Source organism: Podarcis bocagei (genome assembly GCF_964188305.1).
Source record: "Podarcis bocagei genome assembly, chromosome: 6".
Classification (NCBI taxonomy): Eukaryota; Metazoa; Chordata; class Lepidosauria; order Squamata; family Lacertidae; genus Podarcis; species Podarcis bocagei.
The window spans coordinates 49,894,433-49,909,470 of record NC_138130.1 but is presented as its reverse complement, the minus strand read 5'-3'; the positions used below and the strand labels follow the sequence as shown (position 1 = coordinate 49,909,470).

The 15,038-nt window shown below is 42.0% G+C and overlaps 1 protein-coding gene across 1 annotated transcript; it reads left to right on the top strand.

Annotated features, from left to right (window-relative positions):
• Positions 1 to 918: 918 nt before the first annotated feature.
• FUNDC1 (FUN14 domain containing 1) lies at positions 919 to 9,764 on the top strand. Its single transcript, XM_081197239.1, has 5 exons — positions 919 to 1,398; positions 5,152 to 5,308; positions 6,903 to 6,978; positions 8,138 to 8,266; positions 9,149 to 9,764. The coding sequence occupies exons 1-5, from the start codon at positions 1,368 to 1,370 to the stop codon at positions 9,224 to 9,226; spliced, it is 471 nt and encodes a 156-aa protein (XP_081053365.1). The 5' UTR covers positions 919 to 1,367; the 3' UTR covers positions 9,227 to 9,764.
• The last annotated feature ends 5,274 nt before the right edge of the window (positions 9,765 to 15,038 follow it).

Sequence of the window (15,038 nt, the reverse complement as noted above, 5' to 3'; positions counted from 1 at the left end):
CCGACTGTAATTTTGAATATCTGTTAATGAACTTCTCAAATGCTGTGCTCTCACTTTTGGTTGCTTCTTATGCTTTTGCTAGTTCTGGCCCTTTAATTGATTTACTTATCTGTTCATTCACATGATTAGCAAGAAGGCAATTTAATTCAGGGATGAGAAAGAATGCTGAATTGTAGTTGTAATCAGAAGCCTGAGATTAATAATTCCTAGTTCACTCCCAAGAAACACCAAAACCAGGCAGAAATTGGCTCCTCCAAACAACCAGAAAACAACAACACTGTATCTGAAAAGTTGATTCCTGGTGTGTGCATTCAGAGAATCCAGTGTATGTGCATGTACAGGGAATTTCCTACCCAGCAGCCTGTGAAGTAATATACTGTAATGGGCTCTAGTGATCATGTGCTCCTTGCCAAAAGCCTAATTCAATTCTGTTCCACCTTGCCTCCTACACTGGTGCTCTGGCGAGGCTCATCTAGTGCCTACTCTGGTGTCTTTTTATTGTCCAAACCTTTTAAACTCTATTTCATTGTCTGGTTTCATTACTTATTTATATACCACCTTTTTCTTCCAAGAACCTCAAAATGTTATACCTAGTTCTCCTCCACCCCATTTCAGCCTCACAACAGTCCTGTGAGGTAGGTTAGACCAGTGCTTTTTCGGGGGGGGGGGGGGATGCAGCGGTACATATACCCTTAAACATTTTGTGAATCTAAGTTTGGCCTCATTGAGGGGCAGTATTTCAGTATGAGTAGGAAAATGAGAGTACACCTAAACATTATTATTTTTTTAGAAAAAGCACTGGGTTAGAAGGGATGGTGAATGGCCCGAAGACTTGATCTTGCTGCTTCTAATTGGTTTTCACTTGTATTTTGCAGTTTCACCCAGTAAACGAGTCTGTGGCAACACAGCGTTCTACAAACGTTTGGGATTCAGGAAGATCTGCGCTGCTCTGCGGCGCTTTGCGCGCTCCAGAAACATGGGGCGGCTGCGCAGCGCTTCGCTTTCACAGCGCCCAAGGAACCCGGGTGCTCCGGTTCTCCGGGCAGGCCCTCTTCCTCGGCACACTCTATCCGTTTCGCTTGAGGGAGAAGGGAACTCAAAACCACAACTCCCATAATCCCGCGCGAGTAGCTTCTGCGGCGACGCGACTCCATGACAGCCGGGGGCCCCGAAAGGAGTCTTACAAAAACGCTTTTACTGGTTTTCTCCTCGGGTCGCGCATGCGCTGCTGCCGGAGCCCTCGATTTTTTTCTTCCCTGAGGGGGGGCGGGGGTGGAATGTTGTAGAGCGGCGAGTGGGCGGAGCAGTTGCGGCTGCCTCTCTCTCCCCCCCCCCGCCCCGCCCGCCCGTCCTCCCCAGTTGCTAATATGGCGTCTCGGAGAGCTCGCTCCGCCTCAGGTCAGTTGAGAGCCCGGCTTCCTCCAGGGCCGCCTGGCGCAGTTTCCATGGCGCTCGAGCCTCCCAGAGCGGAGATGGCCTGCCTTGCGCAGAGAGACGGAGCCGGTTGATGGAGGAGCTGGTCAGTCGTCTCGACTTGGGAGCCCCACTCGCCCGCCTCTTTCCGGGCTTCTCTCTCTCAATCCTGCCCTGCTCTTTCGCCCACCCCCAATCCGTGGGGCTGGGGCGGCCTGGCTAGATGCGCGCGGCTCCAGAGTAGGCGGGGCTTGCGCAGACCCCTTGCCCAAGGGGGCGGAGGGTGAGGGGGTACAAATGTATTAGAGGCGGCGAGGGTCAGGGCGCTTAGGGGCCTCCTCCAGCCAGGACATTTTCTCGCAGTCCCAACCTAATCAGGCTTTCTCGGAAGTAAGGCTCTCTGTGCTCAGTGGTTCTCACTTATTTAATAAGTGTGCTGAGGGTTGGCCATAATAAGAGGCCTGCTGGGTCAGATTAAAAAAATTCACCTAGTTTAGGATCAGTGGCTACCCAGATGCCCATAGGGAGCTCACAGTGGGTTGGACTGGATGACCCTTAAGGTCCCTTCCAGCTCAACAATTCTATGATTGTAACAAGCAGAGCCATTTCCTGCTGGTAGCTTCCCAGCTGCTAGCATTCAGATGCATGCTGCTGACCCTGGAGGCTCTGTGGCTTAGAGTAAGGAGTATTAGCTTTTGGTAGGTTCATCCAGCACTAATTTACTTCAGTCAAAGCCTCATGACGCCTTAAAAACACTAACTGGTGTATTTATTACAGCATAAACTTTCATGGTCTCAAGCCCACTTTGTTAGATGCATCCATGTGGGCTTGAGTCCGCAAAAACTTACGGTATAATTAATACATTAGTTGGTTTTCACGGTGTTGCGAGATTCTGATTGTTTTGACTCAGACTTTGACTCCGATTGAGATTTAACACAAAAAATTAACAATGGAAGGCTACCTTGTGATCCAGGATAGTGCAACAATGCAGTGTATTTGCTGGCGAAATTAAGAGGGAGAGGGTTTGGTTTCTCTGAGGAAGCAAAAATACAGTTGCTCTTTTGTCACCCTATCCACTCCGTCCCCTAGTCTAGTTTTCAGATTACTGCTTTTAGCTGTACGGCTATTTCACCTTATGAGTCCCCTAAAAATTTAAAGCGTGGCTGGGATAGACAGGCACCAAAAAGCATATATATCATGCAGGTGTGCCTGTCTGAGAGAAGAGATTGGCTGGCAACCTCGGGTTTGTTGCTCTACCATGAGTGAAATGACTCTTAGGGTAAGCCTGTGCAGTGGCTAAGGTGTCACATACAGAGAGAAGATGGCTACATGTGGAACAGTTATCACTTGGCATATTTTATGTAGGTACTAATATGAAGTCAGAATAGTAAAGAATTTAAAAGGATAGATTCTTCTGCTCGCATCATTTGTTCTTGTGGGTGAGGTGTGTGTTTTCTAATCCGTGTTAATGAATGGTTGTAGTTATTCCATTCCAGATTAAGTAATGTTGCATGCAAGATGTTCTGGGTATGTGTTAACGGCTGTCTTTTATTTTACGTTTCATCTCTTCCATCCTTGATGTAACTGCCTACGCTTCCAGCTCCATACAACATTCACCTGAATTTAGTCTTTTTGTTGTATGATAGGAGAAGCCAACTTGGTGCCCTCCAGACATGGTTGTACTCTAGCTCCCTCCAGCCCCAGCCAGCATGATGAGAGGAATGATGAGAGCTGTAGTCCCAACAACACCTTGAAGGCACCATGTTGGCTACCCAGGCTGCATGAGTATTCCCATACTGATGGCAAGAAAGTCGATGCATTGTCTTTGCTGGTCTTGCCCACATGGGCAGGCAGGGAATCCACACCTGGTGTTTGGGTGTTAGTAGAGCAAATGTCCTCCATGGCTCAAAATGAGAAATGAGTGCTCAGCCACTTGCCATGTGTAATGCCACTCCACTCCCCTTTATTCAGAGATTGAAAGTTGCTCCCTTTGGCTGCCTTGCAGCTCTTTGGCTTGTCGTTGCTTTAATTTTGCATAACTGAGGTTAGTGTTATTTACACTTCGAATGCCTTAGGGAGAATTATTTTATTTATAATTTTAAATATTTTAGGTAGGTGTTGAGGAAATGTCAGCTGTGAATGACACTGGAAAGCATAGATAATTTAGGGCTCCCACTAAAACCCATGACATTATAAGTTATGGGGATTTTGAGCTCCGACAGAATGTCATTGGTTTCCTTCACCTAATGACCCTAAAAACTTACATCCTTAGGGATCACGTTTGACAGATTTACTGCACAGGAAATGAAGGCTAGTGTTCATTTTCATCCTAGCTCTTTTGATTTTCTTTGCAGTGAAATCTCTTTTAAGTATTCTCCCATTATGTTGAAGTACAAAATACAGACTTAATGCTCCACCAATCCATGACATGATTGCCTGATCTTAAAAATTGTGAGTGTCTTGGCTTTCCTTTTTCAATTTTTTTACGGAACAACTATTGAAAGAACGTGAAAATCTGGCTGCAGTAGTAGCTTATGTGTCTGTGTGCCTTTGGTTTCCCTTTCTTTCTTGCATGGAACTTCTACTGAGTACTTTGGTTGTTGTTGCCATCTCTGCATTTTGGTAACACTGCAGGGATGTGCCTATTTTTGTATGCATGTGTGTTTAATGTGTACAGAGGGGAACTGGAGGTAAACCTGCAGGTCAAGGCCTTGGAATGGCCATGGAGACTAATGGTAGGATATGTTCAATGATTGCATGTCACTGAAATACATATATCACACTGCAGAAAATGAAGGGTGCTATCTGAAATATTTACAGTACTGTCGCCTTAGTTGACTTGCTAGTATTCTGCTTTGTGGATTCCTGAGAGAGTGTTCTCAGATTAGTGCCACATAAGCAAACATTTTATATCCACAACATATATATGCATATGCTATATACTTCTTAAACTGAATGGGACCCGTTATCTAATAAGCTTAGAAATCTAGAAGTTTTGTTGCCTTTCCATGGTACTCTCAAATTGTACATTAGAATGTATAGCCTTTATATCTTTATCAATATTCATAAAATTAAGAAAATGCAGTAAGTGAGATCCTGCATAGTGTGAGGAGGCATCTACTTGTACAACAGGGCTTTTCCTTCCTCTCCTGCCCCCTGCAGCCCCATAGGCACCCCCCAAAATCTGCAGAGGGTGGGGGACCCCCTAGAACAGATTTGGGGAGCTTGCAAGGGACTGGAGGAGGGAAAAGGAAAAGAGAAACCAGAAGTCCTGTGGTGCAGGCAAGTGGACATCATTGGAACAGGGCTTTATTATGACTGCTCCTGTTCTGTGGAACAGCATACAGCCACTCTCTCCACTTTCCAGAGACAACTGAAAACATTTTTGTTTTTTCAAGCTTTCCCAGTTATATGAATGGGTTCCTGCCATTGGTGTCCAATTTGTATTGTTTTTAAACTCACCTTCTCATATTTTTTGTTTTAAAAAGCTGCTGTTGTTATAATTTGTACACTGCCACAGGATTTATGTGGAAGGAGATTAATATAAATAATTAGAGTAATATCTCCCAGTTGTTTTTATATAGCTTGCTCTTCCTGAACAGCTGGATTATTAGTGTGTTCAGTTAAATCACTTTCATCAGGCATATGTTTGTGAATTAGCATTGCTGAGAGCTGCAACGCATTTACTCTTTTTTAAAAAGTGTAGAGGGAAACTAACTATCAATTTCTCTTTTAAAGAGCATGACAGTGATGAGGATTCATACGAAGTACTGGATTTAACAGAATATGCAAGGCGCCATCATTGGTGGAACCGAGTGTTTGGCAGGAATTCTGGACCTATTGTAGAAAAGTATTCCGTAGCTACTCAGATTGTAATGGGTGGCGTATCAGGCTGGTGAGAACCAATTGTTTTTAAATACTGTAGTGTGTTTTTAATAGAACAATTTTCTTCTGAAAGTATTTTTAAAGTGATATAAGTTTTGCATTTCTGAGATCACACTGAACTAGTAAAAGAGGTTTCAAACATTCTTATAAGCAGTTTTCAAAATATATTGGAGAAGAAATTGCTATCTTTTTTTTTTTAAGATAGGGCAGGGATGGCACAATTGATTATGAGACTGGATTTGAATAGTTGGCGTTTTTAACTGTGACTAAAGATAATGGGTGATATTCAATGTCAGTTGACTTGGACTGGGACCAGTGAAATGAATGGACTGAAGTTACTTTAATCCAGGCTTCCTCAACCTCGGCCCTCCAGATGTTTTTGGCCTACAACTCCCATGACCCCTAGGTAGCAGGACCAGTCATCAGGGATGATAGGAATTGTAGTCTCAAAACATCTGGCGGGCCGAGGTTGAGGAAGCCTGGTTTAGACCATTGATTTCAATGGACCTACTCTGAGTGTGACTTCATACTTTTACATTTACACCTTGCAACCTACAAATGCTTACAAATGAGGTATTGTAGTTCAGTATTTATTTAATTAACTTCAGTTTCATTAAAAGATTTGGAAATAAAAGTGGGTTGGTAAAGTGAAACCACCCTCCTGTGGCACTGTAATGTCGCTGTTCGGAATGCAAAATAAAATAGAGCTAGATATTAGGGATTGACTAGGTAGAAAAAATAATCTTCACAAGTTCCATAGCGCTAAGGGACCTAAAAAGAAAGTATTCAAAATAATGGTGTAGATTATATTATGACAATGCAGTTTATATCCATCAGCATCTTTATTACAGATTAGTTTGATCAACAGGATCCACCTATAGAAGTTAACTATCAAGTACAGTGGTACCTCGCATTAAGAATGTAATTCGTTCTGGAGGTCCATTCTTAACCTGAAACTGTTCTTAACCTGAGACACCACTTTAGCTAATGGGGCCTCGCGCTGCCGCCACACAATTTCTGTTCTCATCCTGAAGCAAAGTTCTTAACCTGAGGTACTATTTCTGGGTTAGCGGAATCTGTAACCTGAAGCGTCTGTAACCCGAGGTACCACTGTAACTGATTGCATGCAGTAATGTCATGTAGGCTTATTTATTCAGGAAAGTAGATTCTAGCCTCATATTTTGCAAAGACCACTAAATCATATCTCTTGTTGTGCTGTTAGTCTCATGTTGCTCTGTCTGGGTTGCCAATGAGAATAATGAGAGTTCCTGCATATTTCTTATCCCATGAGATTCTACACTTGCCAACAGTATTCAGTTAGGGAGTTTCAAAATGCACAGTCTTGAGCACGAGAATGAGAATTCTGGAACACAGTAACCAATTATCAGATTATCCTCATTGCCTATTCTCCTGTGCACATTTACTTGAAAGTAAATATGTTGTGAGCCCAGTAAGTATGCACAGTTTGACAACTCAGACTGTAATCCAATAACACTTTCCTAGGAATAAACCCTATTGAACTTGGAGGTCCTTAGTTCTGAGTAGACGTGTATAAGATTGCACTGTTAATTTGTCTTTTCCTTTTTTTCTCTCGTTCCTCCAAGGTGTGCAGGATTTTTATTCCAGAAGGTTGGAAAACTTGCAGCGACTGCAGTAGGCGGCGGCTTTCTCTTGCTACAAGTATGCAGACTTTAATTATTTAGAAAGTGCTATGATTTGAATATAGGCAAGTTAACTGCTCAGTAAACAGAAAGGGAAGTGGAGGCTGTAACAACAGCTGAATGGTTTTGCATAAAGTGGTCCCTGGAAGGTATTTCCCAGATCTCCTCATGCTGGTGCAGCTCTGCTAAAATCCATGTGAGAAGAACCACAAAGTGCCCATAATAAAACGTTAGAGTTTGGGTTGATGAAGTGTCGTCCGGTCTATCTTATCTCATTTACACACGCACACTTTAAAAATTAAAGTCTCTGTGAAAATATCATTATGCTCATTTTGTAAATATGACTACACAACATGAACATAGTTACCTTGTAACATCTAGCATTAAGAGTTTTCATGTCTCTTATTTAAGTATGAGACATTGAGGGGGCTATTTTGTAAAATATAACATGGCAATCATAAGTGGAAAGTGCTATTTGCTCCGGCCAGGGTGGAACATGGAAGGCATTTTTTGTTATTGGGGAGGGGGGTGTTCCCCTCACTGATAGTTTTAAACCCTACCCCCAGTGTTGGGAATGAGTTTCAGGCTGGCTCAGTTAAGGAGACTGACAAGGAAGAGAGAAGACTTTGGATTCAGCATTCCAGGGCAATATGATATGCCCCAGAATGCTGTTGAATGAGTCTCACTGCTGGTGGTACCTCTGTGCCTGTTGAGCTCTGGGTGGATGTACCAAGGGCCTCCAGTGTGGATGGACCATCCAACTAGTACAGCTTTTCCTTGCAAGTGGAGCCACACTTCCACCCCTTCCTAAATGCCTCCTCCCCCCACGCTGCAAGCTGGCCTTCAGCAAGGATTAGGATTCCCGTATGTAAATGTACCATTAAAGACATTATGACTGTAAGCCAAAAATAGATTCTATAAACAAACTGATAGGTTTTAAGTGGCATGCCCAAAGATACTATTCTAGCCTTTAAATATTTATTGCCGTCTCTCTGCTGATTTATCTTAAAATTAAAAGTTTAAAGATATATACAGTCTAGGGGGATTATGTTGTTAAAAAATGTGGAAGGTGACCTATTTTTAGCAGATAATAGTTTCCTAAATGAGTAATTTCCTTAAATGCATTGAGAATTTTTTTTGCTCTAGGTCTTCAGATGTCTGTCTTTTACTTTTCCTAGATTGCTAGTCATAGTGGCTATGTACAGGTTGACTGGAAAAGGGTTGAAAAAGATGTAAACAAAGCAAAGAAGCAACTCAAAAAACGAGCAAACAAGGCAGCTCCTGAAATCAACACATTGATTGAGGAGGTAAAGCATGTCTTACTTGCTTTTGAATAGTGATTTTGCTGCAGCCTTGATGTGTTGTTGGGTTTCCAGATGTTCCGTATCTTAACAACCTATGGTATGTTAGATGACCCTTGTCTCCAGGAAAAAGGGTGCTGAGTAAAGCTTTGGGCTGCACACTTCAAGTGCTGTGCCCCAGATGGCCTTTGCTTTACCCTGGACTTCAGCAAGAAGGGAGGGAATGCAGTCCCCACCCCCCATGGGAAGAGTCCTTCACTTGGGTATATTGCCTGACTTGAATGTTTGACTGTTTGGTGCCTGGAGGCCTTTTGACTGGTTCTATAACATATTTTATTTATTCAATCTTCCATTGGCCCTTAAAGAGTCAGATGTCTGTATCCATGAAACAATTATATTTCCTTAGAAATAGTTTTTTATTTGAGAACAAATGCCACCTTAAAAAACTAAAAAAAATGTACTTTGGCATAAACTCTGGTGCATCAAATGCACAAAACTGTATGCCACAATACATTTGTTAGCCTTTTAAAGGTGCCTAAGGACTGCAGATTTTCTTGCAACAGACTACTCCTCTGGAATTTTTATTTAGGGGTTTATTATTTAAAGTATTTATGATAAAACATTTTAAAGCATTTGAAATGTCATAGGGTGGTTGCAGATGCCTTCTACACAAGCATTATGGACTTATAATTCAAGACTAAGGTATATAGTTCCTTTTTAAAAGAATGAACAATCTTTCCACAATAACAAAGCTCTACCTAGAGTTACAGTACTCCATAACTGGTGGTTATCCGAGTGCAAAAAGTATTTGTTTATTTAAAAAATGGTTTTTTATTTTTGCTGTAATGCCATTTCCACAGTCTATAGTGAACTCTCTTTCCTTTTCAGACAACAGAATTCCTTAAACAGAACATAGTTGTATCTGGCGGGTTTGTCGGCGGCTTCTTGTTGGGCCTTGCATCTTAAGGACATTTCTCTTCCTGCTGGCTTAACCATGGTAATGAAGAAGGGTAGCAACGCACAGTTCTTAAGTGAGGCAGTCTGAGTCGCTCTCTAATCACTCCAGAGCAAGATGGATGGATTTGCCAGACAAACCTTGAGTATTTTGCATTTTAGGCTGTTGCCTCCTTAAGCTTGCTGAAACAGGTTTGCTGAAAAATCTACAGTGTGTTGCATAGCATTCCTGAAGGAACAAGAACTGGCTAACTTTTGTCATGATTTTTATTATTGTATCTCCATGCAGAATTCAGCATATTTAATAAGCTATCTTTTGGCTCTACATCTTTTTTCCCCAATTTTAGGGATATATTTTTATTATTGTTTAAGACAATCCCATGCTGTGTTTAATCATGCCTATGACTAAATGTGTATATTGTGCTTCAAGCGCAGAACTAGCCATCTTCTGTAGAAACCACTGCAATAAAAATAATGTATACATCTGTAATACCTTTTTGCAAAGATGAAGTAACAGGCAATTGTGAACCTATTAAAGAGTGAAGATCAATCAATGTCTGATCTTTGCTTTCGTGTGTTTTCATATGTTGTATCAACTTGATGTGGTTCCATCATCAATCACACAAGCAGATTGTGGGCAATAGCAAATGTAAAAAATCAGAGGAACAGAGGATCGTTTATAAGCAAATTGCAGGAATGACCCATTTCCAGGAAACATTTTAGTGGCAGCAGCTTTTAGGATTGCTCCACGAACAGCTTCAAGATGCAAAAACAAGTGTCCAGTGGAGAAATATATATGAAAAGATCCCTATGTGCAACCAGGCTGTACAGTTTACTTTCTCGGGTGCAGTACAGTGAGGGAGCATTGTTAGAAAGGTGGCTTGGTCAGGACAAGTGGTGTTGGAAACTGCTGCCAGTATACTGGGAAGACAAGGATACAAAAGGACATATGCATGTGTATAATGGACTTGCAAGCAAAGATGCAGTAAATGGACCAGTGACCAAGGATACAGCTAAAACTGATTTGTGTATGTAAGAGTTGGCTTCTCCCCTGCATCTCTGTGGGCATTTAGCTTCAGCAGGGGGACCCAAGAGTTCCAAATCACACACTCCTTTTTAACCCTTGGAAGCTAAATAAGGATTAGCTGTTAACTCTGGGAAGCTGTACCAGTATCCAAGAGGACATGAAATGGTTGAGAGTGCAAGCTTGCAACAAACCAAGAATCTTCTGCCAAAGGACTTGTACAGAGCAAGCTACAGGCCAAATTATTATTTTTTAAGTCTACTGTCCAGCTCACAGTGATATTAAAGGCTACTGCCCCATTCTCTATTCTAGTGCTGCCACTGAGTTACAGTTCTTGTGAAGATGAAAAGAAAAAAGAAAAACAATCTGATGCCTTTGCTTAAAAGTTTTAATATGCCACTTTTGCTGGGCACTCTTCATTTTTTGGTTCTTTGGGGTTTACTGGTCCTTTCTTGCATTTGCCTTCTGTCTTGCAATACATTAGCAAATACTTTAGAATAATATAACGTTGTTTTTCCAGTTCTTGTCTCTGTTACTGTCCCTCAGGACTCAGTTCTTGGCCACCTTTTCTCTCTCTGGTTTCTCTAGTCTACAGACTTGATTAATTTATTTTGGCCTGCAGTATCATTGTGATGCTGATGAGAATTCAGCTCTTTTTCTCCTCTTCCTCTGCTGATTCCAACTGTCTTGCAGTTATTTCTATTGGGATATTGGATAATGATTTTAAAATACTCAAAGGAGAAAATTTGTGCCATCATCCTTTCTCCCCACCAAACCAATTGTTGGAACTCATGATAGGAACCTGGATAGCTCAATTGGTTAGAGCACGGTGCTGATAAGGCCAAGGTTGCAGGTTTCATCCCCATATGGGACAGCTGCATGTTCCTGCATTGCAGGGAGTTGGACTAGTTCAGGCACCCCCAACCTTTGGCCCTCCAGATGTTTTGGACTACAGTTCCCATCATCCCTGACCACTGGTCCTGTTAGCTAGGGCTCATGGGAGTTGTAGGCCAAAACATCTGGAGGGCCGCAGGTTGGGGATGCCTGGACTAGCTGGTCCTCAAGGTCCCTTCCAACTCTACAATTCTATGATTCTATATCCCTCCAATTGCTGGACTCTTATTTACTATCAGCTGCAACCAACATTAGCAATGGATGATAGGTGTTGTAGTCCAAAAACATCTGAAAGGCAGCAGACGTTCCCTTGCTCTAAACACTTAATATGCTATCCTTCTCCCTCATAAGATAACACCCCTCTTCAGTTTCTCAGCAAGTTAAGACTTTAGGGGTGATAGCCCTTTCATCCTTGCATCACATTACTCCTCTGGTTAATATTGGCTTGCAGGTATCCCATAGGCATCTGGTTTGCCACTGTTAGAAGAGAGTACTAGAATAGATCAACCTTTGGCTTGATCCAGCAGGGCTCTTTTTTCTTAAGAACTTGGAATGTTAGTTCAGCTCCCAAATATTAAAAATTACAAAACATGTAAAGGTAATATTTTATGATGGACCTACACCACAAAAAGATAGTTGATTAATAAATGCTTGGGTTTTTCTAGTTACTGAAAACCTATGGAAGTGTACACCATCACCCCTTGAATAAATACTTCTAAACTATCAATTGCAATCAAATGAAATATTTCAAAATACAAGTTATGAAATCCCAGGAGCCTGGCCTTGCAGGAACAGAAGACAGGATTTTGCTTAACTGCAATATCCAAAAAAATGGGATATGGTTTCTTGGAGAGGAAGTTGAATTTGGAAATCCTTATAAAGAGCAAATAGGCAGTTAGTACTACTGCTAGTTAATGAAGCACCCGGACTAGGTTGATCAGTATTCTCCAATGAGCTTCAAATGGAGAGAATTCTGTAATCTTTTAATTAACATTCATTTATTGCCCTGAGGAGCTCAGTTCAGCAGTGATGAGTCCATGGCTGCAGACCACCTGCTGAGCATTATTGTGCAGGGATTTGAACTTGTTTGAACCCAGTACTTAGCTGCTGCACTATCCAGGCCGACTGATGGTGAAACACACGCACACATGCACACACACATCTGAATTCCACATTCTTTCATCTTCTGGAGTAGTAGCTGCCTTGACTTGCATGCATCAAAGCAGAGAAATGGATTCCTGATGGGCTACTCCACCTTCGCCATCTGTCCATACTAATGTTCCCAACTGAAGGTATGAAAGGCTGCTGTACAATCCTGCATTTTAGCTGTAAATCTTTCAGTAGATAGCTGTTCTCTTGGTGGTTGTGACAATATCTGTTAAAGTGGAAGGATGCATCTGTTGTGTCATGTTCCAAGATCTTTAGGGTTGGAAGGGAAAGAACTTCCATCTTCCTGTGATATTTTGCATCTTTTGGAAATCCGTCTTCATCTCTTAGAAATTACATGTTAACTGCGCCATTTTAAAACGTTTAGATTTATCAAGTAAGACATTTCCATTTCCTGACAAACTTGCCTGTATTTTTTTAATGAGGAAAGGTGCTGACATTCTAAGGCGTTTCTTACATTAAGCAATGATTTTGAGAAAGAAGCATTCAAAGAAATAAGACAAAACCATCATGTTTCCGAATCAGTGAAGCAAATCTGGTTACCAGATATTGGCCTCTGAGCACAGCTGCTTTTTGTTTTTTCTAATCTTGGGTCATTCAGATTACCACATTTACCACTTGATCCACATGTGAAGGAAGTACTTGGATTTAAGTTGCTTTAGCCAAATTGAAGCCGATGGGATTAAACTGACAGAGTGCCAAGTACTAGTTTAATTGGGCTATGGACTGTGTAGAAATCACTCATTCTGACTGCAGATAGAAAATCTATTGTATTAATAGGCACAGTTTACTTGAAGAACCCTTACAAGACGGATATGCCCTTGCAAGTTCAATCAAGGATTCTTATTACGTCAAAATGTGTAGACCCTGAGTTCATTGGGTATGATTCATGGCTTATAAGTGACACTGATAAATGAAGTGCAAAATTAACATATGCTTTCTTGGGAAACACAGTGTTGTTCTTCCAGAGTGGGATGAGGCTGGTAATGAACTAAATCTTTTACAGGACCAATTGTTGAGCTTCACTGTTTCCATTCATTTTGCGAGACTCGCTTACAACTCCTGCGGAAACTTCAGTGCAATTAATGGCGGCTTTACAGCGACAGTGCTCTCTGAACCCCCAACTTGTGTCCTTTGCGTAAAAGAGCGAAATCAAGAACAGTGTAAAAAATGTCAGAGGTACAAAGTCGCAGTCTTCCTGGACAACATTAATGATTCCACCAGCATGATGCCTACTAAAGTTCTTTACATTTGAAATAATTTTCTCCCCGGATGCATAAGAAGAAAGGGCAACTCCTCCTGAATAAGACCAGGGGAGCATCTAGGCCTGCATCTTAGTAGTCAATTATCGTATTTTTTGCTTTATAAGACTCACTTTTTCCCTCCTAAAAAGTAAGGGGAAATGTGTGTATGCAGCGAATGCAGGCTGCGCAGCTATCCCGAAAGCCAGAACAGCAAGAGGGATTGCTGCTTTCACTGCGCAGCGATCCCTCTTGCTGTTCTGGCTTCTGAGATTCAGAATATTTTTTTTATTGTTTTCCTCCTCCAAAAACTAGGTGCGTCTTGTGGTCTGGTGCGTCTTATAGAGCGAAAAATATGGTGATTGAGTCCAGCAAGTCCCCAAACAGGGCTCAAATGTAACAGTCCTCCCCTGAGGTTTTCCCTCCAGCGATGGGCATCAACAGGGGGGAGCCCCCACTCCAGTTGAACCATAATCCCTATATCCCCAGCTTTCATGAAACCATTCTCCTTTTTAGCAATTTGGATTTATGATACGGAACCAGTGCTACAGTCTGGATGCAAACTGCTACTGCAGCCCACACCTTGCACACTTGCAGATAGGGCCACTTCCTCCAACTATTGCTCCAGCTATCTGAGAATTATATGGACTATCAAGGCCCATTGGTCCTTGCCAGTGTCCAGTTTACACATTTTTGACAAGTGATGGGAAGGAATGCTAACTGCCCATTGGGCGCAGATGTGTGTTGGAATGTGTGATATATGGGCCCATTTGTATGGATTCCATGACTTGCTTCTATTTCACGACCACAATGCTCTGATTAACACCAATGTTAGTTAACATTGCCCTCCATGTTGCTTTCATGCATAATCCAGCTTTCTAATTTCAATGCCTGCCTAACCCCCCCCCCCCGGCTCTTTTATTGAAGCAGGAGAGAAACAAATCTTTAATTAAAATTGCGATTGAAAGCGCTGCCGAGCTTGGCAGAGGCAAAAGCCCCTCAATTTCAGGTTGATGGTATCACATTAAAAACAAAGCAGGTCATGCGTGCCACAGCTGAAGCCACAGCTAGTCTTCAGCACAAACTGCTGTGAGTCATGTTTGTACTGACAGTGAGCAGTGTAATGTATTAATTGAATCTCTCACCAATTTAATTTTCAATTGACAAGCTAGTCTGCTTGAATAAAATTATGTAATAGGAACGGGAGGGCAAAAAACAGCTGACATTAACACTTCACTGATAATCTACCACATATATATACACACACACTCTTCTTCTTTGGCGATCACTCGTAGCCCAGTAAGATTGTCTTCCATAAACACGGTTTTAGCAATGAGTTCATAAGGGGACATTGGTTTCCGGGTGGGAGTTGATCACAGTGTGGATTTGCCAAGCATGCCTTCCTTTTAGCACGTTTCTCCCTTGCGTCCTGAGTTCGAGTGTCTTAAAAGCCCATGACACTTTTGGTAAAGGCTGTTCTCCAACTGGATCACTCACA

Coding starts and splice junctions, on each gene's coding strand:
- FUNDC1 (XM_081197239.1), top strand. CDS start 1,368: ATGGCGTCTCGGAGAGCTCGCTCCGCCTCAG. Junction 1,399..5,151: donor GAGAGCTCGCTCCGCCTCAG/GTCAGTTGAGAG, acceptor TCTCTTTTAAAG/AGCATGACAGTGATGAGGAT. Junction 8,267..9,148: donor TCAACACATTGATTGAGGAG/GTAAAGCATGTC, acceptor TTTCCTTTTCAG/ACAACAGAATTCCTTAAACA.